The sequence below is a fragment of the Heliangelus exortis genome, chromosome 21 (genome assembly GCF_036169615.1).
Source record: "Heliangelus exortis chromosome 21, bHelExo1.hap1, whole genome shotgun sequence".
NCBI classification, from domain to species: Eukaryota; Metazoa; Chordata; class Aves; order Apodiformes; family Trochilidae; genus Heliangelus; species Heliangelus exortis.
Window position 1 is genome coordinate 740,710 of NC_092442.1, and position 25,323 is coordinate 766,032.

Sequence of the window (25,323 nt, forward strand, 5' to 3'; positions counted from 1 at the left end):
GACTGCACCCCCCTGCCCCCCATCTCTGCCCCTTCCTCTGCCCCCCCCCTGCCCTCCCCTCTTCTCCCCCTCTCCCCCGTCCTCTGCCCCCCCTCTACCCCCATCTCTGCCCCCTCCTCTGACCTCCCCTCCCGACCCCCCCCTCTGCCCTCCACTCTCCCCCCTCCTCTACCGCCCCTCTCCCCCCTCCTCTGCCCCACTCTCTGCCCCCCATCTCTGCCCCCCCTCTCTGCCCTCTCGCTGCTGTCTCCCCCAGCACAGCCCCGGAGCAGACCCGGAGAGGAAGAACAACTCTGAAGCCCTTGGTCAGAGCCATTTCTTTACCAGGCAGCAGGGTAACCAACTCTGCAGCCCCTCCATGCCCAGGCTGCAGGCGGGCAGCACCCCACACCCTGCAGCGTCTCAGGGGTCGGACAGGTCCTGGGGTGCAGGGCCAAGGAGCCCCCCGGTCCCAGGCTGCTCCCCACCCCAGCAACCCGGTCCGGCGGGGGCTCCTCGCTGGCAGGGGTGGGCAACCAAGTGAGGCTCTTGGCCAGGCAGGGAATGCCCCTCCGGGGGTGGCTACGAAGAGGAACCATCGGCCCGGCCCATCCCTGCCACTGCCATGGTGGCCTGCTCGGGGATGCAGGCGGGGTCGCTGAGGATGGAGGTGGAAACGCTCAGCTGCCTCAGGGAGCTCAGCACAGCTGTGGGAGGTGTGGGACATGTCAGCTGTCCCCAGGCCTTGGGGACTGGAAGGGGCATCCTTGGGCATCCTTAGCCCATCCTTGGGGAGATGGCTCTTCCCATCCCTGCTGCACCCCGGGGACAGCACAACAGCAGCTCCCTGCCGCAGAAGGGGTGAAGGGAAACCCACCCAGGGACCCCGGGGAGGGCTGAGCCCTGCCAAGCCAAGACACAGGCTCTGGGGTTGGGGCAGCACCTGGAGCCAGGGTGTGAAAGGAGCATGGAAAAGCAAAGAGTGAGTGGCCCCAGGGCATCCCACGGGTGCTTCCCCACCCGTGCAGCAGAAGCATGGTGCAGCATCAGTCCCACCACCTCCCAGGACAGCTCCTCCTTTTCCATCATCCCAGGCATCTTCAGGGAGCTGGAGAGGAGCAGGGCCACTTACTCGGCCGCAGTGCTGGCAGGGAGCAATGCTGGTCCAGCCAGGCAAGAGATGTCTGGGTGAGGCTCTCCATGCTGGCCGTGGAGACCATTCCATTGAAAGACTCAAAGAGGGGCCTGATGATGATACTGAACTGATGGGAGGGGAGAAGTTAAGGACCAATCTTGTCAAGCCCCACCTGCCAGGTGTGGGCAGCACCCTCCTACATGCACCCTGCCTAGCCATGGAGCATCCCTGCTGGGTGCCTTCCCAAGGGCACCCGAGTGATGGGGACCTGAGCGTCACCCAGGGCAGGCAGTGGGAGAGCTGCATAAACCACATCATGACTGGGACTGCCAGAAATGGTTGATTAGACACAAGGCAATTCTTCAGAGCAGATCAAGGACCCAGCAAGTGCAGTGTCCTCTGAAGTGCCCAGGATCAGGTCATGACACCAGTGTGTTCACTGTGCTCCCAGCCTGCAGGGACCATCACTGGGGACTGGAGACTTTGTGCATGTAGTGATCTACAGAGGTTACCTCCAACCCAGGCATGTCCTGGAGCCCATGCCAGCTTTAGCATGCCCAGTGTCCCATGGAAGGAACTCCACAGGGATCCCAAACTCTGCATCAGGAGCCACCTTTGCCTGCACTGGTTGGGACTGTGGGCAGCAAGGCCTGTCCATCCCTCTGCCACCTGGGGTTCTGTAGACCTCAGAGTCTCTGCAGACTTAATGGTCCCAGTATGTCTTGGCCTTGCTTATGAAGAAGCAGGTCCAGCCCTTTGACCACACGTTCCTTGCCCCTTCATCCCCTCCATCCTTTCCACCATGGGGAGTCCAGACTTGTGTCCCTTGGGTGCCTGAGCCCACCTGAGTGCCACATGGCTACCAAGGCCAAGACATCACGTCCCCAGCTTTGTGTATAATCCTTAGTGATGGCTGCTGCTTCTCAGAGCCAGTTTCTGTCACCAGGAGCTCTTCCCTGCACGAGCCCAGCTCCGCTGGTGACTTCCCTTCTCCCCAAGGATCCATCATTTACTCCAGCTCCATTTGCACTACAGTACCAGAAGCTCCCTCCTGACCACCACACCTTGGTGCATTCCCACATCCCACCCCTTGCCTGGGAAACATCTCCCTGTGGTCTCCAGAGCCTCTTGATCTGGACAGACCCCATAGACCCCGGATGGGTTAACCAGAGGCCCTGGTGTTTGGTGGAGGGGTCAGAGCAAGCAGCAGGCACTGTCCCAAAAGGATACAATCCAAAACTTCCAGTTCTGCAGCGTGGAGGAGCGGACGTACTCGTCGAACATGCTGCGCATGTGGTCGAAACGCTGGCGCGTGATGGGCACCCCCGTGGCTGGCAGCTGCTCCTGGCACAGGCTGTGGGGCACAAGTGGTGCCGTGGGTCTCTGCTCAGTGGGATGGTACCCGCAGGGGGCACCCTATGGGTAGAGGCTCTGGCAGGACCTTAGCCCTCAGCAGGGGTGGGCAGGATGTGTCCCCCCTGCCGGGGGCAGCTGTGGGGCATGGCCTCTTGAGCATTTCCCTCCTGAAACAGGGTTTGAGTGGGGATGGAGTCAAATCTAGGTCCTGGGAGGTGCTCAGGAGCCCTGCTGTGTCCTGCGGTCTCCCCTCAGTGCCTGGCTCCCCTGACCCGGGCAGCAGATCCCTCCTGAGGGCCCTGGCCCTGCCCCTCTTACTTGATGGAGCTGTTGAGCTCCTCGATCTGCTCCCGCAGCCGCTGTGCCTCGTCCTGCAGGGCCGCCCGCTCCTGCTGCAGCTTGCAGATGTACTCAGCTGTCTTCTGCAAGGTGGTGGCCTTGCTGACCTGCAGGGCCACAGGGGCAAGACAGCAAAGGCTGGGACAGGCGGGCAGGGGGCTGACAGCTCAAGGCACCGTTTCTCAGATTCCAATCCTCCACGGCTCCTGCCACGGGCTCCAGAGCTCGGAACACCCTGGCACGGCTGCATCCCCCGTGTCCCTCCCTGCCTGGGCTGGGGGCCTTGTGTACAGGGCAGAGCAGGGACGTGCTGTCCCCAGGTGACACCGGGTGTCCCAGGACACTCACCTTGATGCTGGGCTGGGCGCTGAGTGTGCTCACCAGGCTGTGCAGAGTGTCAAAGCCCAACTTGATGTTGAAACGCCTCTTCTGCTCGGCTGAGATGTGTGTGATCCGGCGGCTCTCCAGCTGTGGGCAAACGCTCTCAGGAACCTCCTTGCCATGGGAACAGCCCTGGGCCATCCGCTCCATTGGGGATGGGCTGGCCCAAACCTCACAGCCAGGGTGTGGGGAGTTTGAGGGACAGCAAAGAGGAGGGTGGATCTGCAGATCCAATAGTGCTGGCTCCTGCCGTACCTTGTTGGGCTCATGCCTGCCCCGATGGGACACAGGGTGGGCCAGGGAGATGCCAGTGCCCAGCCCCACAGTGGCTCCTGGGGAAGCCTGACTGGGCCTGGGCCAGTCGCTGCCTGGAAAAGGAAAGGTGATGCTCTGGGCAGGGAGACAGCAGTGGCCCCACGTGAGGAGCTGACACCAGGGCCCTGCTCTGGGATGGGTGGTGGGGAGCAGCCTGCAGCACCCCCCTGGCCCCGGGCAGCCACCCCACTGAGGTGGCATGGATGGTCTTGTTTATCCCAGTTTATCCCAAATTCCACTCATTTTACATATGCTAAGAAATGGGGCCATTTTGGATGTGGCATTTTAAATTTCTGGTGTTTCTGCGGGTGGCAGTGGACAGGAGAGAGTCCTGAGGGCAGCAAGGCTGAAGTCTGCAGGGCCAAGCTGAAACCAGGAACACCACCAGAGCCTGGGTTCCAGCCACCACTCTGGTTTCTGCTTCCCACTTGAAAACCAAGCTCTGGGTTTTCAAAACCACAGTCTGACATTTTGCTCCTTTTTGTCTTTTCCTGTTTCAGCTTTTGCCCCTGGAAAAGGAGGCAAGTGAAGGGGGCTGTGCCCTCCTCCTTGGAAGGAAACTATCCATGCTCAGGGGGAAAATGTAAGCAGCTGCGGCTGAAGCTGGAATGAGCCGTTTGCTCCAAGCTCCCTGCAGGAAACTCTGTGTCCTGTGGAGCCCCTTGGGGTGCCCCAGACTCACCGCAAGCCGAGGTGGGGGAGAGCTGCTCTGCCTTGGGGACCAGCAGTGTTCCTGGCTGCGTGCCTGCCAGTGGCACTGGCACTGGCTGGGAAGGGCTGGAGCCAGGTCCCAGCCCGGGGCTCAGCTGGGCCATTCTGGAGAGGAAGGTGGTCGGGACCTCGGGGACACTGCCCTGCTGCTGGGGAGAAGGCAGAGGGAAGTTGGAGGTTGGGGGCCCAGCACCCCACACATGCCAGGAACCAGACCTTCCCCTTTAGGCTGTCAGTGCCTGGGCACCGAGTCCAACACCCGTGAAGGAAACGGGGATGGGGAGGTGCAGCCCCGTTCTGAGGGAGCTTCCCCCCCTCTGCAAGGGCAGCCCCAGCCCCATTGCCTCAGGGCAGCATTGCCATGAAAAGGGCCCTGCCAGGTAGGGGTTTCCCACCTCTGCCTGGTTTCTTTTACAAAAGAAGACACTCAGGTGGCTTCTGTCACCCTGGCCACATGACACGGCCTCTTCTTCAGCCTGTGCCTGTCCAGCCTCATATTGCCAAAGGTGACCCCACAGAGCCCCATATCCCCACCTGCCCCATCTCTATCCCTGCCCCAGCAAACAGGAGAAGGCACTCCCTGACCTAGGGGCACAACTCCTGCCCTGGAGCTTGGTGTGTGCTTACCGGGGAGACAGGGGATGTGGACAGGAGTCCTGTGCCCATGGGGCGTGGGGCATCCAGGGCTGGCTCTGGCTTGGCTGCAAGAGGGCAGGGAGCAGAAGGGTGCTGCTGCCTGAGGCTGTCAGGGCTTGGGTGACCTTTCATAGAATCACAGTGTGGTTTGTGTTGGAAGGGACCTTAAAGCTCATCCAGTCCTAATCCCCTGCCATGGTCAGGGACACCTCCCCCAGCCCAGGGTGCTCCAAGCCCCATCCAACCTTCAACACTGCCAGGGATGGGGCAGCCACAGCTTCTCTGGGAAACCTGGGACAGGGGCTCAGCACCCTCACCCCAAAGAATTTCTTCCTAATCTCTCATCTCAGACTCCCCTCTTCCTGTTTAAACTCTTTTTAAACAGATAAGTCATCATCCCTTGTCCTATCACTACAGGACCAACTAAAGAGTCTGTCTCCCTCTTTTTTATGAGCCCCCTTTATATACTGGAAGGTGCTTCAGGGTGTCCCCACAGCCTTCTCTTCTCCAGGCTGAACCCCAACTCTCAGCCTGTCCCTGGGGCAGAGCTGCTCTAGCTCTCAGATCATCTCCATGGCCTCCTCTGGACTCACTCCAACAGCTCCATGTCCTTCTTGTGCTGGGAACTCGAGCTGGACACTGTTCCTGCCCCACATTTAGACCCCAGCACCACGTTGCTGCAGCCTCTTCCCTGCCTATCTGGCCAAAGAGCAGTGAAGCAGCCCCTGGGAGAGGTTCCTTTGCTCTCTGCTGCAGGAATGCCCATGGGATCCTTGCGGCAGGCGGGGACCCTCAGCCCCCCAACCTGAGCACAAGGCTATGACCGCCCCACGGGACCTGTCCCCTCCCCTGCACAGGCAGTGGGTCAGGCAGGACCCTGCTGCCTCCTTGGCCCATTCCTGTAGAGCTTGGAGACCAGGCTGGGGACAGGGGGACTGTCCTGTGCAGCAGTGCCTGTGACCAAACCCTGGGACCACCTGGACCCCATGTCCCTTGGGGGCTGTTGGAGCTGGGGAGCTGTCCTGGGGAGCTGAGTGTCCTGCCCAGCATCCCAGCACCCAGACACCTCCATCACCACATCACCCTCCCCAGCTTATCCCCAGTCCCCCCAGCCCCCCCAGCCCCCCAGCCCCCTTACCTTCAGTCAGCAGTTGGCTCAGGCAGGGGTTGGGCACAGGCTGGCGGGGGGGTGCAGGGGGTCCCGGCAGCCTCTTTGCCTTGGTGCCACCGGGCTTTGCCTTGGGCCGCCCACCCCCACCCTGGGGCAGCCCCTTGGGAGGGACAAACCTGGGCTCATCCAGCGTGGAGGGGGGCAGGAGCTGGGGGGCTGCCGGAGAGGGGTATCCCGAGGTCAGCGTGCCCGTGGCATAGCCCAGCCCCGGGGCGTGGGGGGTGAAGCAGGGGGCTGAGAGGGGGGAGAGGGGGTGGGCGAGGAGAGAGGGGCAGGGTGAGCCAGCATAGGGGAATTTGGAGCAGGGGGCCGAGGCGGGGGAAAACGGGGGGTCCGGGCTCAGCAGCGGTGTCCTGAGGGAGGGGGTGGGGGGGGTGTAGGGGGGCCCTGGTGGCTCCAGGCTGAGGCGCTTGCTGGGGAGGCCATACTGCAGGGGGGACTTGTGTCTGAGCTGGGGGCTGAGGCTGCCGGGGGACACCTCAGGGGGCTCGGGGGGCGCGGTGGCCACGGGGAGCTGGGGGGCCAGGAAGGTGCCATGGAGGCTGAGCTGGGAGGCATCGCCGGTCTGCGGGAGAGACGGGAAGGTCAGGGGGGTGACGGGGGCACCGGCAGCCGCGGGGCAGGGGCCGGGATCCCGCTCACCTGGAGGAGGGGGCTGGGTGGGAGTGGAGCCTCGGGGCTGGCAGGCAGCTCCCGGGCACCTATCGGGGACCCCCCCCCACCACTGAACAAGGTGTCGGCCATGGGCATGAAGCAGGGCAGCTCCTGGTAGCCCAGCTGTGTCTGCGATGGCAGCAGCCGGTGGCTGGTGAAAATATCTGCAGGGACAGAGTGACAGGCATGAGGGGACCTCCCTGCAAAGGAATGACAAGCTGCAGGCATGCCGGGGGGGCTGCACCCCAGCACCAGCACTGCAGGAGATCTGACAGCTCCACCTTCACCTGGAGGAGCCGGGGCAGCCCCTGGTACCCAGCAGCTTTGGTACCCAGGTTGTGAAATGCTTAAATGTGGGGGGAAGAGGCAGCCAACGTGCCCAGGGGCAGCCCTGCCACATGCACGGGGACAGGAAAACCCACCCGGGGAAACACTCACGGGTGGGAATCCAAATCCCTGACAACAAGCAGGGAGCCGTGTGCTGCATCACCGGGGTGTCCACCCAACTCCTCCTGACCCAGTGCCAGGCTGGGGATGGCACCAGGACACCCAGGCTGCAGGGCAGCCACAGCAGAGGGACTCAGAGGAGCAGACCACAGCCTTCTGGAGCCACGGGGGACAGTCCTGCCCTTCCCTGGCACTGCTCTGCGTGCAGCCTGTGGCTAACCACATCCCAGGGCTTCCCGGAGCAGAGCCCCATGACCCTGCCGTGACTCCCACTCTCTTCCTCTCCCCTTCCCACAGCCCTGCCCCTTCCACAGGCCCAGACGGTGTGGGGTGAAGGGCTGGCCTGGTGCTGTGGGCAGTGGAATGGGCCCCACACAGACCCTGCTGAGTTTTCCCTGGGTGGGGATGGGGCTGCTGGACGCTCCCCATAGCAGGAGCAGTGGATGGGTTTGCAGGCAGCTGCCTGACAGCCCCTGCCACCAGCCAGTGGGACATGGGCTCTGGCATCTGCTCTGGGGAGCACCCAGCCCTGCTCCCACCCCCTGTACTGGTGTGAACAGGGCTGCCCCCTGCCCCTGTGCTGCCCGTCCCAGCCTCTGCCTGCTCAGCAGCTGCAGCCATGCCATGGGCACCAGCAGACCTGCAAGGGCTCTGCTCTCCCTCCAGGCTCTGGCACAGGCTGCCATGCCCAGGGTGCCCTGTGTGGGGTCCCAGGCAACCACCTGAGATGCTCTTGGGTCTACACCAGAGGTGCAAATGTGGCAGCAGTGAGGAACGCCAGAGAGCTGAGCACGGTGGTGATTCCAGCAGTGCCACGTGCTGAGGGTGACACGGGTGTGAGATGGGGCAGTGGCCCTGCCCAGCCCCCAGTGTGCCCCTTCCCCTTGCCAGGGACACAGTGTCTGGGAGCACGGCAGAGCCACCCTGTCCCTCCATCACCTGGCACTTGGCCCGGGCAGTGGTGCTGCCAGGCAGGGTCTCAGCCTCCCCAGGGCACAACACCAGCTCCAGGCTGCCCTGGTCCTCCACCATCCCTCACCAAGCTGTCCCCTGCCACCAGCACTGAAGAGCTGTGGGTATTTATAGGCATTTCTGGTGCCCAGCTCTGCAGATTCAATTCCTCTTGTGCCCGTGGCTGTGCTGCAGGGATGGATGGTGGATGCTGCCCAGCGCAGCAGCAGGCAGCCCCCAGGCATCCTGTCCCTCCTTTCCTCTGCCCCTTGCCCACCTCCCAGCTCCTGCCCACGCTCCTCTCCACTGTCCCATCACCCTGACCTGCTCCCAGGTTGCACAGCGTGGTTGGGACACGTGTCATGAGGAAGAAACCCCCGTGCAGCCAGCACATCAACCCCCTGGCATCCCCTTCACACCCGGGCTGCTTTCCCAAGGGGTGAGGGCTACAGAGTCCGTTCCCAAACCAAGGACCCTGCAGCGTTGGCCTCGGGCTCTGGGGGAGCCCTGCTGTGCTGCAGGGTGATGGCACCCACAGGAGGCCAGCCCAGCCCCCAGCTCCCCAGTGCCAGCTTGGGTCCTACCTGGAGCACGGTGCCAGCAGGGCACGGGGCTGGGCTGCTCCCTGCCCTCTGCCATCAGGACTTCTCCATCCGCCCCACACCACGCTCCAGCACCCACCAGGGACACGAGGTGCTTCCTCATTTGGGGGTTGGTTTACACCCTCTGACTGACAGGCACCAAGCTCTGCTACAGCCACCAGACAGGGTGACAGCCCTGGGCCCCTGGGGGAGCCCTGTGACAAGCACCACAGTGCCCACCCCACATGCTTGCACCCCACTGCCCCCCACGAGGCTGGCAGCATCCCAGGAGATGTCACGTCTGGGATGAAGCTCTGCCCCACGAGCCTCTTCAGCTGCACTCAGCAGCCTGGGATGCCACCCCTGAGCCCCAGACCCTGCAGTCCCCCTGTGCAGAGCCACAGGGCATGGGCAGAGCAGGGAGGGGGGTGCTCTCCTCGTGCACCCATCCCCTTCCCAGGAAGCACCTCTAACCAAAACCCAGGCCTTTTCTCCAGGAGAAGAAACCCAAAGCTGCTCAAAGAAATAGATGGGTTCAGCTGTGCCCACTGCCATCTCCTGCTGAGCACCCACTGTGCCCCCCCAGTGGCACAAGCAGCGGGGTCCAGAGAGGTGCTGAGGCTGCTGCTGTGACCCCACTGCTGTGAGGTGCTGCCTGGGAGGGGCTGGTGCAGCTTTTCAGCACCATGCAGGACCCCCTGGGGCAGGGGACACTTGTCAAGTGTCGATTGGAGCCATTTGGAGCTCTCTGACATCCCAGTGACTGAATTCCATGTGGGACACCTGGGGACGGTGGGCAAAGGGCCAGCACTGGGGGTGGGCCCCCTCCTCCCAGTACAGCTCACACAGATCAGACCTCGGGGAGGCTGGCAAGAGCCTTCCTACCCTGTCCATCCTGGGGCATCCCTCCTCTGCCCTGGCACACCCGAGTGCCCAGCCTGCTCCCTGTCAGCCTCTGCTCTTGCATCACCCGCACCCTGTGGTGCAAGCACCCTCGTTTCCTCCAGCTGAAGGAAGTGGAGAGCAGCCCTGGAGCTCACAAGGTGCTGGCAGATGTACAGAGGGCTCTGAAGATGCTGGTGCTGCCCGAGGTCACCGTCCCACACCAGTCCTCACCCTGCAAAATATGCCCAGGCCATCAGCTCTGGTATATGAGGGCTCTGCCCAGCACAGCTGGGACAAGGACATCTCCCAGCAGACTCCAAGACATTCAGGGACACTCATGGCTCAGAGCCAACGTGGCAGTGTTGGTGGCAGCCCCATGGGAGAAGGCTGCCATCCCCCCCTCCCCATGTCCCCCTCAGCAGCCCCATTGTCCCAGATGGACATTTGTCTCCGGGCCAGAGGACACAGCAGAGCCCAGCCCTGGGTCCCAGCTCTGAGCCAGTCTGCCTTGCTGGGGCTGGATGGGGAGCAGGGTGAGGAAGGGGAACACATCAGCACAGGACCCCCTCTCCAGAGACACCCTGTTTCTTGGGAAGGGACAGTTGTCCTTCCTCTGTCTGAAGGCAAAGCAAGGATGTTTGGCACTATGGGGAACCCCTCTGTTCATAGGAATCCCCTCCAGAGCTCCTGGCCAGGCCCTTCTGGACCTGCCCTGGTTCTGCCCTGGGTGCAGACAGGTACTCAGCACCTTGGCCCATGCACGCTGCTCCTTCCATGCTGCTGGGATTCCAGTGCTTTCCTGCAGCTCCTGCTACTGCCTGGACAACCCTTTGAACTCTGCGTTTTTTGGCTGCTGTGGGGTGCAGAGCACATTGGGCTGTGTGGGCTGTGGTGCTGCCCTTACCTGATATGTCCATGTCATCCAGGCTGGGCTGCAGGGGTGCCAGGTCCGGCTGGATCATGTCAGCATTCCCAATATACACTGGAAGAGGGCAGAGCTGCAACCTGGGGGCTCAGCCACTGCATCCCCAAGACCCTCCCTCAGGGATCCCCCCCACCCCTGTCCTCAGAGCTGGCTGTCACCCCACATCACTGCCCTGTAGCCATGTGTTGGCAGGGAGATGGGCACCCCCCCTGCAGAGACCCAGGGACACCCTGCCAACACCTGGGACCTCACCCAGCACTGCAGGGACCCAGGGAAAGGGTGTGGGATCCTTGGTGTGGGACCTGGTGCTTCAGGAGCTCCAGGAACCTGGCCAGGCAGGACCTGCTTGCTGCTGACCCAGGGCTGGGAGCTCTGCCCTGGGTCCTTCGTGGGGTTAGAGCTCCTCCAGAGCAGGGCATGCAGGTTGAGCTGTCCTTGGGGCAGGGTGGGAGCATCCCCTCCTCAGGTGGCTCCCTGAGGGATGCATCCCTTCCTGGGCACTCTGTCTGCTCAAGGAACCCAGGCAGCAGCTCTCAGGGACTAAATCCAGAGGCAGAAAGGTGCTGTGGGACACGCTGCCCACCTGCATCTCCTCCTCTGGTGAGAGCATGGTCTGGGGCACCTACCATCCTCAGGAAGCTCCTGGTGGGCACTGGGTGTCTGTGTCATGGTGAAGAGGGTGTCAGAGATGTCTGAGAGGAAGGTGTCCAAGTCGAAGTGCTGCCTGCCCCCTGGCTCCTCTTCCTCATCCCCAAGAAGCATGGGCACCACGTTGCAGAAGAGCTGGTTGCACCATTTCTCTGTTGGCTTCCAGGCATCCTCATCCTGCATGAGATGGAGCAGTGGAGCCCAGCGGGCACCTCTCAGGGCTGAGGTCCATGCTGGGCTCCTCAGCTGCCACCCCTGGCAGCTCCCATGCTTCCTGTGGCATTTATGGCTCCAAAGCTTCACACCTTGGTGCTTCCAGAAGGGTGAATCCCACATCCCAAGTGCCTGGCATCCCATCCCATTGGGCTCCTCACATCCTGGGGCTTTGAGCCACCCTTCTCCCAGGCTGCCCAGCACAGGGCTATGCCTTGTGACCCCCCCTCCCTCTCTGTCCCCAGCAGACTCACCTGTTTTTGGCTGGAGAACTCTTCCTCCCGGGTGGACTTTCGAAGCTGGAAGGAGAACAGAGCCTGTGTCACCCCCCAGCCAGGGCAGGCACAGTGCAAGGCAGAGCTGGACATGGCTGAGGGGGACAGAGCTGAAGAGGGAGATCCCTGAGGGGCTCAGTGTGGCCACCACGAGTTCACATTTGGATTTACTCTGCAGGGGCTGGGCAGATGGGGATGGGGTCTCCTGTCCTGCCCTGAGCTCCCTCACACCTGGCACGGTGGCAAGAGCCTGACATGGGCCACAGATAGTCAACCATGGCTCCACCTTCCTGAAAGAGAACAGCCTTTCCTGCAGGTCCTACAAGCTTGTGTTTGATTTCTCATAAAGCTTTAGCTACCAAATCATGGTTTTACTTGGACTTTTATGTTTTAAAATCCAGAGTCTGGATGAAAAAAAATCTGGAAAGTGCAAAAAAAAAACCAAAACTGTAAAGTGAAAAAAAATCTCTTTTCCTTTTTTCCTGCTGCTGGCACTGCCCCAGGACGGGCAGCAAAGCCACTCACCCTCTTCTTGTAGTAGATCCTCCACTTGTGGTACTCCCTCAGCACCACCTCGATGCGGCGTTTCCAGTAGTTGCCCTCCAGCACCACAGCCTGGGGGGCAGGACAGGGGGTCACAGAGCAGCCCCCCAGCCCTCCCCTGCTTCCCTTCTGTCCTCTCAGAAACACCCTGTCTGGCAGAGCCCTGAAACACCACGAGTCCTGCCTGCTGTGTGTCCCCAGCTCCTGCCCCTGCCACCCAGCCCTGCTCCCTGTCCCCAGGGACCCTGTCCCACCTCTGGTTTTCGGTGCTCGTCAGCTTCCGACCCCTCCAGCGGGGTGATGAAGTTGCACACAGGGTTCTTCCTGTGCTCCACATCTGTCCAGGGGAAAACACATCTGGCTTCACCCCCGGCCCCATCCCTGGGCAGGGGTGGGTGCCCCTGCACCCCCTGCACCCATCACTGCCCCCCCCCAGCCCGGCTCAGCTGGGCAGACAGGGCAGGGGCTGGCTCCATACTCACACTGGATGTACCATGCTCTCCAGATAGCGTTGTTGAGACGAATTTTATCCCGGCAAAGCAGCCGCAGCCCCTTAAAATTCTTCCACTTTGGAGACACCAGCTTCCCACTAGGACACCGAGCAAAGGAAAGGCTGAGGGGCACCGTCCCAGAGCTCTCCCAGTCTGAGGGCTCCCGGGGGGGCTGTGCCTTGAGGGATGCCCAGGACATCAGCATGGAGCAGGCTCAGCCCTGTGGCTCTGCTGTCAGCTGCTTGCCAGGAACCTATGGGAGTACCCATGGGAGCACCCCGAGCTCCTCATCACACTGAGCAGTGCAGACCTGAACTGTGAGCTGCACAGAGCCATCAGAGCCTTCCCAAGCCATTGAGATTAAAGCAAAGCACAGGGAGGAATTGCTTCCTTGAGGCTTGAGCCCTGGCTCTGAGGAGGGAGCCCAGTGCCCTCCCAACCAGGACAACTCCACCTGGTCCCAAGGGATGGGGAGGGAAACCTCCCCCCCACATCAGGCACCCAGGGATGTGTTGCTCTTCCCTCATCTCAGCGTTTGGGCAGCTATTTCTGACCCTCCTTTTAACAGCAGGCAAGGCCTGCAGGTGGGGGCAGCCATGTCTGGGAAGGCAGGGCAGTGAACTGGAGGACTTTAAGGACATTAAGGGACACTCATCTGTGCCCCACGATGGGCAGAGAGTCAGCCCAGCCCTGGACTCTTCTCTGTACTTTTCCCTGCAGACCTGTGCCCCTCACCCCTGCCCCCTGCCTTAGCAGGGCTCCCTCCTTCCCATTTTCTGGCTCCCCAAGGCAGCTGTGGTTGTTCTGCAGCTCATGGTGCCCCTCATGGGGCTGCAGTGCCTCATTTCACACATTGGGTTGTTGCCTTCCAGCTGAGGGACACAACCTCTTGCATGCACCCACCAGGGAGGTCAGGAGGGTCCTGCTGCCCCAGGAACCCCACGGGGGGGAGGCTGGGGTTCTTCTTGCCTCTCTCTGCTACCCCCATGGCTGTCCTGGCTCTTCCACCCAGCAGGGCACAGCTGCACAAGGAGCCCTTTCAGAGCAGGCTGGAGGCTGCATGGACTCATGGAATGGTTTGGGTTGGAAGGGACTTTAAAGATCATCTTGTCCCAACTCTACCCTGCCATGGTCAGGGACACCTCCCACAGCCCAGGCTGCTCCAAGTCCCATCCAACCTTCAACACTGCCAGGGATGGGGCAGCCACAGCTTCTCTGGGAAACCTGGGACAGGGGCTCAGCACCCTCACACCAAAGGATTTTTCCCTAATCTCTCATCTCAATCTCCTTTCTTGGAGCCTGAAATCCTTTCCCCTCATCCCACCCCTCCAGGCCCTTGTCCCAAATCCCTCCCCAGTTTTCCTGGAGCCCCTTCAGGCACTGCCCTGGCACCCCTCCCCAGGAAGGACACATCCCTCCTCAGCCAAGAGTTTGTCTCTTAAAGATCTGGGTGCTGCTCTGGGTCCCACTTGCCCTGGGCACATGCAGGGAGGAGGAAAGGCAGAGGCTGGGCTGGGTGCAGACTGCTGTATCCTTGCCAGCATGTCCTTGGGTGCACCCTGAGGTGCCAGAGGCCAAGTCCCCTGGGAGGTGGTGGGGTGGCAAAAGGGCTTTAAGGAGCCACACGCTTGTTCATTCAAGCTTGTGAGACCTTCAAGCACCTTCAAACAAAGGTTCTGGCCTGTTCTGCATGAACATCATGGCCACAGGGTGGGATGGCACGTAGGGCCACCCTGCTCAGGGTCTGGGCTGGCTCGGCTCAGAGCTGGGCTCGGGGACCCCTGCAGCCCAGCAGGGAGGTGGCTTTGCTGCAGGCAGGTCCCTTGCCCTTGGAGCCAGGCAGCCCAGAGACCTCTGTGCTGGTCCTGCACGGCCCTGCAGACAGAGGGATGAGCGGGCAGGACAGCCCTGCTGTCCTCTGCTGTCCCCAACATCCCCGGGGGACAGGGACCGGGCACCCCTCCTACTCCAGAGCCTGGGATGTGCCTGGGATCAGGTTCTCCCACCCACAGGGAGAGTCACCCCGGGGACACCCATCCCACCCCACAGCCCCGGGGGGTGGGGAAGGACCCGAGTCCCCGCAGCTCCAGCTCGCAGAGAGTTAAGGACTTGCCCACTTGGCCACTCTGCTATCACCAGGATTTTGAACTTTCCCCAGCGGCACAAGGCAAACAGCGTGGTGGTGCCAAGCAGAGGAGCCAATGGAAGGGACGTTTTCCTGGGCACAAGGCCAGGTCCTGACGGTCAAGGCCACCCGGCCAGGGTCCGCAGCGCTGCCACCCGGCCCTGCCGACAGCTGAGAGGAGCTGCTGGAGCCTGCAGCCCCACGGGCACCCAGAGGGCACCCCCAGCCCCGTGTGGGGACACAGAGCTGCTGTGGGACCCCGAGTGGGGAGACACCTTTGGGTTTTGCCACTAACAGGCTTTTTCCCCTATTAACGATCCGTTCTGTTTTGGGGCTTATCGGGCTGATCTTTGCTCCCTGGCTCGCCTCGAAAATGGCCCCACCCTTCCCTGGAATTGACACGGATGCAAACCCCACATCGAGCCTTGAGGAAGGTTTGGGATGCCCCCAAAGAGGTGGGGGTCCTGCTGCCCCACACTGCCCGAGGAATGGGGACACAGAGCCCCCCGGCAGCTGCGTGGGGTGAGGGGAGGTGGGAGCAGAGCTCAGCTGGGACCAAACCCTGCTCTGTTCTGCCCAGCAGCTTGGCTCCAGGATTCATTTGGTCCAGCCAGACTTTGAAGGAGTTGCAGCCTCTGCTTTCATGGCAAAATGAGCAGGCTGCTCTCCATCAGCTGTAAGAGGAGGAATGTTCTGGCTCCGTGCAGGGTGGCAGCAGGAGGGGAACAGCTCAGCTGGGGGTCCCTCAGCAGATACCACTCTGCTTCCCAAGAGCAGCCAGAGCAGGATCCCCCACGGGGCCAGGAGAACCCCCCTTGTCCCTCTCTGGGCTCCCTGAAAGAGAACAGCCTTTCCTGCAAGTCCTAAAAGCTGGTGTTCAATTTCTTACAAAGCTTTAGCTACTGAAGTCGTGGTTTTACTTGAATTTTTATGTTTTAAAATCCAGAGTCTGGGAAAGAAAGTGAAAAAAAATTTGTTTTCCTGAAATGTGCCCTGGAGCAAAAACCAGCTGTGTTCAGATCCAACGTCAAACCTCTGCTACCTGGATGAGATTTTTTCCTGTACTGCAGAGTGATGATGAGAAGGTGCTGCCTCTGGAGTCAGCTCTGCCCTGGCAGCAGCCGTGTCAGGGGCAATCTGAGGACACTGTCATAACAAAGGTGTCAATAAACTGTCCTGGGGATTAGATAGAGACCCACTCTGTGTGTTTAGGAGTGCCTGCACAGCTATGCCTCTGGGGCAGCCCTCTGGGCAGAGTGGGCATGAAGTGCCTCAGAGGAGAAGGGAAGTTTTGAAAACGCTCCTGCAAATAGAATTACATAATCAGACTGGTTTGGGCTGGGACCTTAAAGCTCATCCAGTCCCAATACCCTGCAACAAGCAGGGACACCTCCCACAGCCCAGGGTGCTCCAAGCCCCATCCAACCTTCAACACTGCCAGGGATGGGGCAGCCACAGCTTCTCTGGGAAACCTGGGACAGGGGATCAGCACCCTCACACCAAGGAATTTCTTCCTGATCTCTCATCTCAGTCTCCTCTCTTGGAGCCTGAAACCCTTCCCCCTCATCCCATCCCTCCAGGCCCTTGTCCCAAGTCCCTCCCCAGCTTTCCTGGAGCCCCTTCAGACACTGGAAGCTGCTCTAAGGTCTCCCCACAGTCCTCTCTTCTTTGGGTTGAAGAAGCTCCTCTGCACACTGCTTGAGCCCCTAATGCTTGGAAAAGCCATGCAGCACAGCCACAGGGCAGTGTGGGTGGGTTTAGCACGAGCCTGTCCTCCTCCCTATTGCTCATCCCATGGATAATTCCTTGGAGACACTGCCCAACCTTCTGCAGAGCCCCAGAGGACAGGTCAAGCCAGGGCTGCCATCAGGGCTTGGCTTCCCTCACCTCCCACCTCCTTGCAGCCAGGACAAAGCCAGGATGCAGATGGTCTGGAGGAGACTGAAGCCTCATGAGATGATGGGACCCAGCAGTCACAGCATTGCACGTGTGTGCTGGAGGAACCCTGAGTCAGAGGATCAATCGATGACAACTGCAAAGCTGAAATTCTGCTTCTTCTCAGAAAGCCTCAAAGCCTGCTGCCAGCCTGGCAGAAAGATGAACTGGTTGGGAATCGGTGTGCAAGGGTGTAATCAAAGCCTGCCTGCTTTAAATCACTCCATGTCACTCACTGATGTCCCTTCCTGTGAAATCTCCCCTCTCCATATTTGCGGAGGAGAAGAGAAGATTAATCTACATCTGGGAACAGCCACAGGAGGCTTCTTCTGAAGCACATGGCAGACGTGTAAGGCAGGACCGGGAGGGGCTGCAGTTGGCAGTTCCCATCTGCACCCAGTTTTTCACCCCTCAGGAGGACAATTCCCCAGGTCAGTCACCCCGTGACTTCCTGCAACAGGTCACAGGGGGTGTGTGACCCCAGGAAACCACAGCAGGACACTGGGAGTCACACTGCAGGGATGGGGAGAAAGCTGCTCAGTTGGGGAAATGTTCCTAAGGCCGTGGTGGGAACTGATGCTGAAGCAGCTTAACTCCACAGGCTCAGCTTTTTGGGGAACTGTGCTGCAGGGAGATCCATCCACAGGAGAAACAACATTCTGAAAAAAGAGATTCCAGAAATGCAGCACCTTGCAGGAGGAGTGGCAGAGAATCATTAAGTCTTTGGCCAGAGAGCTGCTGGAAGTGTCCTGGGAAATGGGTACAAACATCCTGGGAACTGCTTCATCCCAACCCCAGGAGGAAGACCTTGGTGGAATGAGTGTCCTCTCTTTGAGGGATCTGTAAAAACCAAGCTGCTGCTAGGAGCAAGCCTTGAAGTGGAGAGAGCTTTTCTTTCCCAGTGAGAGGGTGATGCCCAGTCCAGTCTGGGGGGGAATTACACACCAGATCCTCAGGGCAGCTGCTGGAGCTGCCATAAACATCTGAGGAGTGCTGAGGAGGAATGCTGGAGAGGGGATGGATGTTCAGCTGCAGGCACTGAACAGTGATGCTGTTTAGAGTTTGGTGCAGTGCTTTGAAGTGGTGTGAGCCCAGCCAGCAGGGCAGGAGGAATGAAAAGTTCTCCTCTACTCAGCACTTCTAAGGCCAAGCCGGGATCTTGTGTCCAGAATGGTCCCAACAACAAAAGAAGGAGGTTCACAAACTGGGATGGCCTTGGAGGAGGGTAAGGTGGCTGGAGACAAATGGTCATGACAGAAGAGGAGGGTGAGTGATGAATTTGCTGAGCCTGAAGAAGAGAAGGTGAAGAGAGGACCTACTTACTGCCTTCAGCTACCCAAAGGAGGCTGTGGAGGAGATGGAGCCAGACACCTCCCAGACACACGTCAAGAAAGGGCAAGAGGCAACAGACACAAGCTGGAACAAGGGAAGCTCCAATTAAAACCACGGAGAGGACTCTTCCCTGTGAGAGCAGAGCAGCTCCAGGACAGGGTATACTGGTGGCGGTCTCACTGTCCTTGGTCCCCATCCCACAGAGTGATGGCCCTGAGCAACCTGATGTGGCTTTGGAGTCAGCCCTGCAGGGGATGACTCTGAGCTCCAGGGATGCCTCCCAGCTGACACCTTTCCATGGTTTTTGCTTTTGTAGGTTTCTGCTCACCATAACTGCTGGTGAGCTCCTGAAGACTGGAGGACATTTGGTTGGACACTCCAGCTGGGGCTGTTCTGTCCTTCTGATGAACCTGGCTGGGAGGGAAGGTTGGCAGATGATGCAGAAGTCAGGTAAGACTGCAAGTAGAGGTGAGCCAAGTACCTTTAAGTTCTATTTCCTCCTGCTGATATCTTCCTCCAACTACTGCTCACAAGTCTGTCAAAAATGGATAATCAAAGCTGCTGTAGGATTCCAAAGGGAGAAAGGAACCATTTGAAGAGCAGCTCAGCCAGCAGAGTGCTCAGCTTAGAGTCAGATTCCAGTTCCCCCTGTGGAGAGGCATTTCCAGCCTTCATCAGTCTTGTTCTTAGGGTGCTGGCAAGCTGCAGAGAACAACAGCTGAGAGGTGCAGAGTGTCTAAAGGTGGAAGGAATTCCAAGAGAGAAGAAACCACCACGGAGTTTGGATGTTTCCCTGGTTGGGTCCCATGCCTGCAGCTCACAGCAAGAACTGCTCCTGCAGGTGCTGAGCAAGACCCAGTCCTGCAGCAAGGCAGCCAGGAGACATGTGCTAGTGTTCTGCTTTCTGGGATGGCCACCACTGGGGGCACGAAGGTTTTGTAGATGCTGTGGATCCTCCTCACTGCAGGTTACTGTCCAACTGGAGTTATGGTTTGCCCAGTGCTGGGGCTGAGGCTGGTGGGTGCATTGCCATGCTCAGTGCAGGAGGGAGTCCAAGGAGGACAGAGAACTGGAGAATGGATAATGCCTGGGGGACACACAGCTCCTCTGGTCCACTTCAGCTGCCAAAGCACTTGCACCCTTGCCACTTGCCACCCTTGCATCTTTGCCAAAGCACTTGCCACTCTCCCCTGTGCCTGGGGACACACGGAGGCTGTGCTGCCCCTCAGGAGTCTGAGCACCCTGGGGTGGAGCAGTGTCTGCTCCTACATCCACGAGCTGCAATGCCCAGACTAAGGAAAGTCCAGGGCTGGGAGAGCAGAAGTGAGTAAGGTCACCAGTACCTCAGTGTCCCCTGAACATGGGAGCTCCCACAGAGCTCTCCTTGGGGGACAGCTGTGAGCAAACCATGCAACCTACAACGTGGCAGTGGGACAGAAGTACAGAGCCATGTGGCAAAGAGAACCCTTGGAGTGCTGGGACAGTGGCACCAGAGCTGCTCTGGGAGCAACCACATATTCCATTGTATTGAGCTCTCAAGGACTCCAAGGTATCCTGAGAGGTCAGCAACAGTGAGGCCCTGCATGGAAATGGGCTACACTTCAAGGCTGTTAGGCAAAGGTTTTGTTTCCATGTGTCATCACTAGGATGTCATTCCAGGGTTTCACCTGGACATTTTGGGAAATCTATGCAAGCAGTTTTGCACTGATGCCAGCAGAGCAAGACACCCTGATGCTGTGCTTGAAAGAAGTCAAAGCCCAAAGGGGCTGTGGGAAGAGGGGAGCTGCCTCCCAGAATGTGTATCAAGGTGCTAAGGGACACAATGAGGAGCTGTGGGATGAGCAGGTCCCCAGGATCCTGGGCCTGGGTGATTTGTAGGGCTGGGCAAACAATCCAGTCACCCATCTGGTTCTGCAGATGAGAAGGGGAGAAGCTTTCAGGAGGCGTTGGACAAAGCACCTTGCAGATATTCAGCCCTTGCTGCTGCTGTAAGCCCTGGAGTAACCTCAGGACATGTGGGCAGAGTCCAGGATGGAATCCTGCTCTGGGCTGGATTGCCAAAGAGTGAGTGTTGGCTGCCCACAGGGTTGTTGCAGCTCTCTGGAGTAGGCAGGACCTGGCTGGGAGGGTGCTGGACACAGTGACTCCGGGTCTGATGGGAAGGTGGAGGAGAGAGAAGCTACTTGTGAAGAGAGGAGGAACTTCTCGTCTGGCTCCGTGGCCAACAACCCAGCACCAAATCTTTCTTTCTCCCTGAAACCTCCCAGGACGGAGGTTCCTGAGCACTTCCCAATCCAGTGGCCAAGATGAGGAGGACGGTACCAGTTGGCAATTAGTGCAAGGCTCCTGGAGAGGCAGTGGGGCTCGGCCAGCCCCGCCAGAGACGTGCCAGAGGAGGGGGCTGGGACTCACCTGTACTCCAGGCTCATGCACTCGAAAAGCCGGGTGAGGGTCGGGTCGATGCTGCGGGGGTCGGCCAGCCGGGGCTCTGCGCGGTGGTGGCGGCGGCGGGGCAGCGAATCGCTGTGCGGGGACGACACCATGAAGTGGCCGCTGTGGATGACCTGGGAGCGGTTCTGCGCCCCGGTACCGGGACCGGCGCTGCCTGTGCCCGCATCCTCGGAGTCCGAGTCCGAGTCAGACACGGGACACGGCCCAACCGGGGGCTCCGGGAAGGGTCCCGGCAGCCCCACCTGAGCTCCGGCCATTGCCGGGCACCCTTACGGGCCCGGCCCTGCGCTGCGGCCGCGTCCTGGCGGTGCCAGCACCTTAGGGGCCCCGGTTCGGCCCGGAGCACGTGTGGCGGCACAGGACACGGTACCACACCTCCTCCCGGGTGCCGCTCGCCCCACCCCGTTCCCCGCCGGCTCCTCCACGCTCCGGGACTCAGCTTTCGGTTCGCCGGGGCCGCCAGCCCCTATTTATAGTGGTACCGGCTGGTCCCGCCCACGGGGCACCGGCAGCCACGGCCACTGGCCACAGGCCACCGCTCACGGGAGCTTCAGTCCTCGGCTCGCGTTGCTCCCGGGCTTTGGTATCTCCCGCAGCCCCGGGCTTTTATTCCCCAGGCGAGGCGGGGAGGAGCGGCCGCGGGTCCCCTGTGCCCCCCTGTCCCGGTCCCGGTGGGTGTCAGGCGGCTCTGTTTACCCGGTTAATGGCTGCGGCTGGCGGGGAGAGGAGCGGGCTCTATTTACCTACTGCCTCTGCCCTCCTGGATCTCCCCGCACTCCCGAGGGAACAAATACAGATTAAGAGACGCAAACAGGTAAAATTATAGCAACGGGCAGGCAGCTCAGCGCAAAGCACCGCGAGTCACCCAGCCGTGAGCCCGGCTGAGCAGCAGCCCCGCAGGAAGCCTGCTCCGAGGGTGCCCCGGCAGCAGCGGGGATGCAACAGGCTGCAAGCACAGACAACGAGAAGCTCTCGTGTGGTGGGAGTTACACACCTTCTCGTCGTGCAGTCCTTGATGTTGACGAAGTTTCCTCCTCCGAGGTTTCCCACGGCAGAGTCTCGAGCATCGGGCTCCGGGATGGAAAAAAATGTAACCAAGTGGTACAGCACCAGGAGCAGCTTGTGCTCCTCTGCTGTCCCCTCTGGACGGGGAGCAGAGCGAAGAAGTCCCTGGGCATTATACCCTGACAATCTGAACACGTGCTCTCCACGCTCTGTTCATGCACCTCTCGGTCCAATGGTGATTTCTGGTCTGTTGTCACCTTGTTCCGTGTTGGGTTCCTCCTCTGCCTCCTGCAAGCCGTTACCTGCTCTTATCTGGGCGGGCTGCAGCTTCTACCAACAGCAGCAACCTCCTTATCTTCCAGTTTGTGCCAGTCTCGGGGACTCCCCTCACCTTACTGAGCAACAGGTCAAAAGAAGTTCAGCTTCAGGTGAAAGCTCCCAGCTCAGAGCCCAAAGCTCCAGCAAACCTGTCTGATGATGCTCAGCAAGGCTCCTCGTTTGACACGAATGACGTCAAAACAATAGAGTTAACTGAACTTAATTTGCATTATCAAGATGAATTACTTTTCCCTCTGAGGTGTCCTGAGAGATGCTCCAGTCCCCTCCCTGCTCCCTGCCAGATGGTTTTATGTGTAGCGACAGGACGAGGGGGAACAGTTTCAAACTGAGAGGAGATTGAGATGAGAGATTAGGAAGAAATTCTTTGTTGTGAGGGTGCTGAGCCCCTGTGCCAGGTTTCCCAGAGAAGCTGTGGCTGCCCCATCCCTGGCAGTGTTGAAGGTTGGATGGGGCTTGGAGCACCCTGGGCTGGGGGAGGGGTCCCTGACCATGGCAGGGACTGGGACCTTAAAGACCTTAAATGGTCTTTAAGGTCCCTTCCAACCCAAACCAGTCTGGGAGTCTTTGGTCAGTACCAAGAACTCCTGTGTGTGCCACCCCATCCAGACCTGTGCCACACACATCTCCTCACTGGCCAGAGCTGCAGGGACACAACCTGGGTATAATTTCAGGCTTGAATCTCTTTTTTTTTTCCTCTCTAGTTTTCTGGCAGCTTCTTTGCCAGCCTGGCAGGAACCCACACTCAGGCACAGCTTTTAACCACTACTGATGGGGACAAACAGGGGCAGAAAGCTGATACAGAGGGCACCAGGAACCTGAATTTTTATGCAGCTTGTAGGGAAAGAAGAGTCCCAACACAGAAAGGTCCTGCCAGAGCTCCAGAGGAGTGAGAAGCCATCCAGGGGACTTGCCACAGCTGGAAGAAGAATAGGCTCAACTACCTGGCTTTTAATATCTTGCACACTGATTGGTGCAAACCTTCCTGAGGAACTATTTCTTTGCTTTTCAGGCAGATTTTATTGCTCTGTAGCTCTTGTTCCCCTTCTGTGCTTCATTACAGCTCTGCCTGTCCATCCCAGGCTGCCTCTCAAGATGCTGAAGAGAGAAGGTATTTTTAAAAGTCCTGTTTGCAGACATTTTAAATAAGTAAGGGGCATGTGGGTGTCCTGAGATATTTTGAACCTGCTGACAGTGGGATCCCAGGCACACAAGTGAAGTGGCATATCCAGTGTCCAGTTCTGAAAGGCTGTGACTCATCTGAAGATCCTCAGAGTCAGAGGCCTCATTTCTGCTTCTAGGGAACTGTCAGGAATTGTATTAAACATGGAATTTGTGGGCATTCATGGATAAACAGTAACTTGAAGAAGAGTCAATACAGAGGAAAGCTGTGGTTCAGCAATCTGTCACAGCTGCTGGAAGGAGAGGTGGTGAGTGTGGACAGCAGGGATCTCTGATCAATATAATGCAATCCAAAAAGAGCTTTTAAGAACATCTATCACAGAGTTTCCAGAGACACTGGGCTGTAACAGATCAATAGCTTGCAAAGCTGGGAGGCAAAGATAAGACTAATTGGTAAATGCTCGCAGCCCAGAGAGCTTGGACATTACAAACATCTCTACTGGGGCTGGGTTTTTCAGGGTATTTATAAGTGATGGAGAAAAGGCAGTAAATAGCCCAGCAATGGCGTTTGCTGGTGGATAAAAGGTTCAGAAGAGTCATGTCTGGAGGAAACTGCAGAGGGATTCCAGGTTGCAGAGGGAGTGGGTGATGAAATAGCAAATGAAACTCAGTGCTGGTAAGGGGACAGTGAAGTGCCTTCCCAGTGATGCAGCAGGGGACTCTGAATTAGCTGTCACTATGCACCAGGCAGATCCAGGGCTAACTGTGGGCAATTCTCTTGCCTACAGGAATTGCATCCCTGCAAGAACAGTCTGACTGGATCAGAACTGTTGGGGTTAGAGAAGCAATGAATGAGGTGGCAGCACTCAGGATGTAGACACTGCTGCAGCAGAAAGGAAGAGGTTAGTGAAGAGTTATTCAGCACTTGCCACAACACGAGGGAGAGGGGCACTGGATAAAGGAATGTTCATCTCAGGATGCTGTGACACCACAAGTCCCAATGGACTCAACCAGGAGGTACACAAACTGATGGAGGACTGGAACTTCTGAAATTGATCCTCAGCATGTACAAAGAAAAGCTGAGACATGACTCGTGTAGAAGCCCACAGGAAGGAGAGCCAGGGATGGAGTCCCTGGCACAGGGCACAAAGCACCAGCACTGCCCCATGCCAAGGGTGCCAAGGGCAGATCTCTGCACAGACATCACCTGATGTGGCCTGGAGTGCCCAACACAAGGGCCTGGAGCTGTTGGGGCCAGTCCAGAGGAAGCCACAGAGATGTCCCAAGGGCTGGAGCAGCTCTGGAGCCAGGGGGAGAGAGTTGGGGGTGTTCAGCCTGGAGAAGAGAAGGATCCCATGGGGAGACCTTAGAGCACCTTCCAGTGCCTGAAGGGGCTCCAGGAAAGCTGGGGAGGGACTTGGGACAAGGGCCTGGAGGGATGGGATGAGGGGGAAGGGTTTCAGGCTCCAAGAGAGGAAACTGAGATGAGATCTTACACAGAAAGTCTTTAGTCTGGGGAGTTAGGACTTGATGATCTTTAAGGTCCCTTCCAACCCAACCAGTCTGGGATTCTGGGATTCTCCTAACAGGGAAGAGGAGCAGGAAGTGTGGGGTGGCAGTGGGTCAGAGCACAGGGTAACATCCAAGGGAAAACAGGAGAAGCTTTTGAGGGAAGATAGAATATCAGTTTCTTCTCCAAAAGAGATGGTGCCATCCCGAATAATGAAATCCTTTGTAAAAGGCTGGGAAACCCTAGTTCAGAGAGAGCTGATTGTATTCCCTGTCTGGGAAAAACTTTCTGTGCTGTAGTCATGCAATGAGATTCTTGGGGCTTTCTTCCTCAGATGGCCTTCCCCCCCCTCTCTGGTGTGCAAGTTGTGTGCTGATGGGCTCCCAGAGCTCCTTAGCTCAGCAGGACATGGAAGAGAAAATTGCACCCTGCAGCTGCCTCCTCCAGTAATGTTTCTGGGCACCCCTTGCCTGCAGCCCTGCCTGGCAAAGCCTGGGCCGAAAGCACCTTCTGGGGCCCCGGGGAAATGTAAGCGGGCAGCTTCTCCTTTTGTCACATCACTGATCTGCACAGTGCTTTTGAGCTTTAGGTGCAGCTGATGGTCCTGATGGGTGCTTGGCCAGGAAAGAGGAGCCTGCTGGAAAGGGTGAGATGCTGCACTGCATCTCTGCTGCTGCAGGACAAGCTGTCCAAGACTTTATGAAGAGGGGAGAAGGGGGACACACAGCAGCCCTAGGATTTGTAGGAAAAGCAAAACTGGGCTGTCCAGGGATAAGAAGAGGGCACGGTACAAAAGAGTCCTTTGTGAATATAGCTAAGGATTCACACTGCAGGGACAGGGACACAGTGGTGCTCCCCTTCCCCTGATGGC

At 59.0% G+C, this 25,323-nt stretch overlaps 1 protein-coding gene and 1 long non-coding RNA gene across 2 annotated transcripts; one reads left to right on the forward strand and one right to left on the reverse strand.

Moving 5' to 3' along the window:
* Positions 1-306: 306 nt before the first annotated feature.
* MLXIPL (MLX interacting protein like) lies at positions 307-20,887 on the reverse strand. The gene is given in 17 exon segments (XM_071765356.1): positions 307-686; positions 1,112-1,241; positions 2,345-2,468; positions 2,789-2,916; positions 3,158-3,277; positions 3,446-3,558; positions 4,188-4,362; positions 4,844-4,917; positions 5,991-6,614; positions 6,617-6,841; positions 10,446-10,523; positions 11,093-11,291; positions 11,582-11,626; positions 12,128-12,217; positions 12,400-12,482; positions 12,628-12,734; positions 20,441-20,887. Coding segments are annotated over 17 exon segments (2,736 nt in total). The 5' UTR covers positions 20,737-20,887; the 3' UTR covers positions 307-561.
* A 191-nt stretch (positions 20,888-21,078) lies between these two features.
* LOC139806146 (uncharacterized) lies at positions 21,079-25,022 on the forward strand. Its single transcript, XR_011730143.1, has 3 exons — positions 21,079-22,969; positions 23,731-23,844; positions 24,787-25,022. It is a non-coding gene; the product is annotated as an uncharacterized lncRNA (long non-coding RNA).
* The last annotated feature ends 301 nt before the right edge of the window (positions 25,023-25,323 follow it).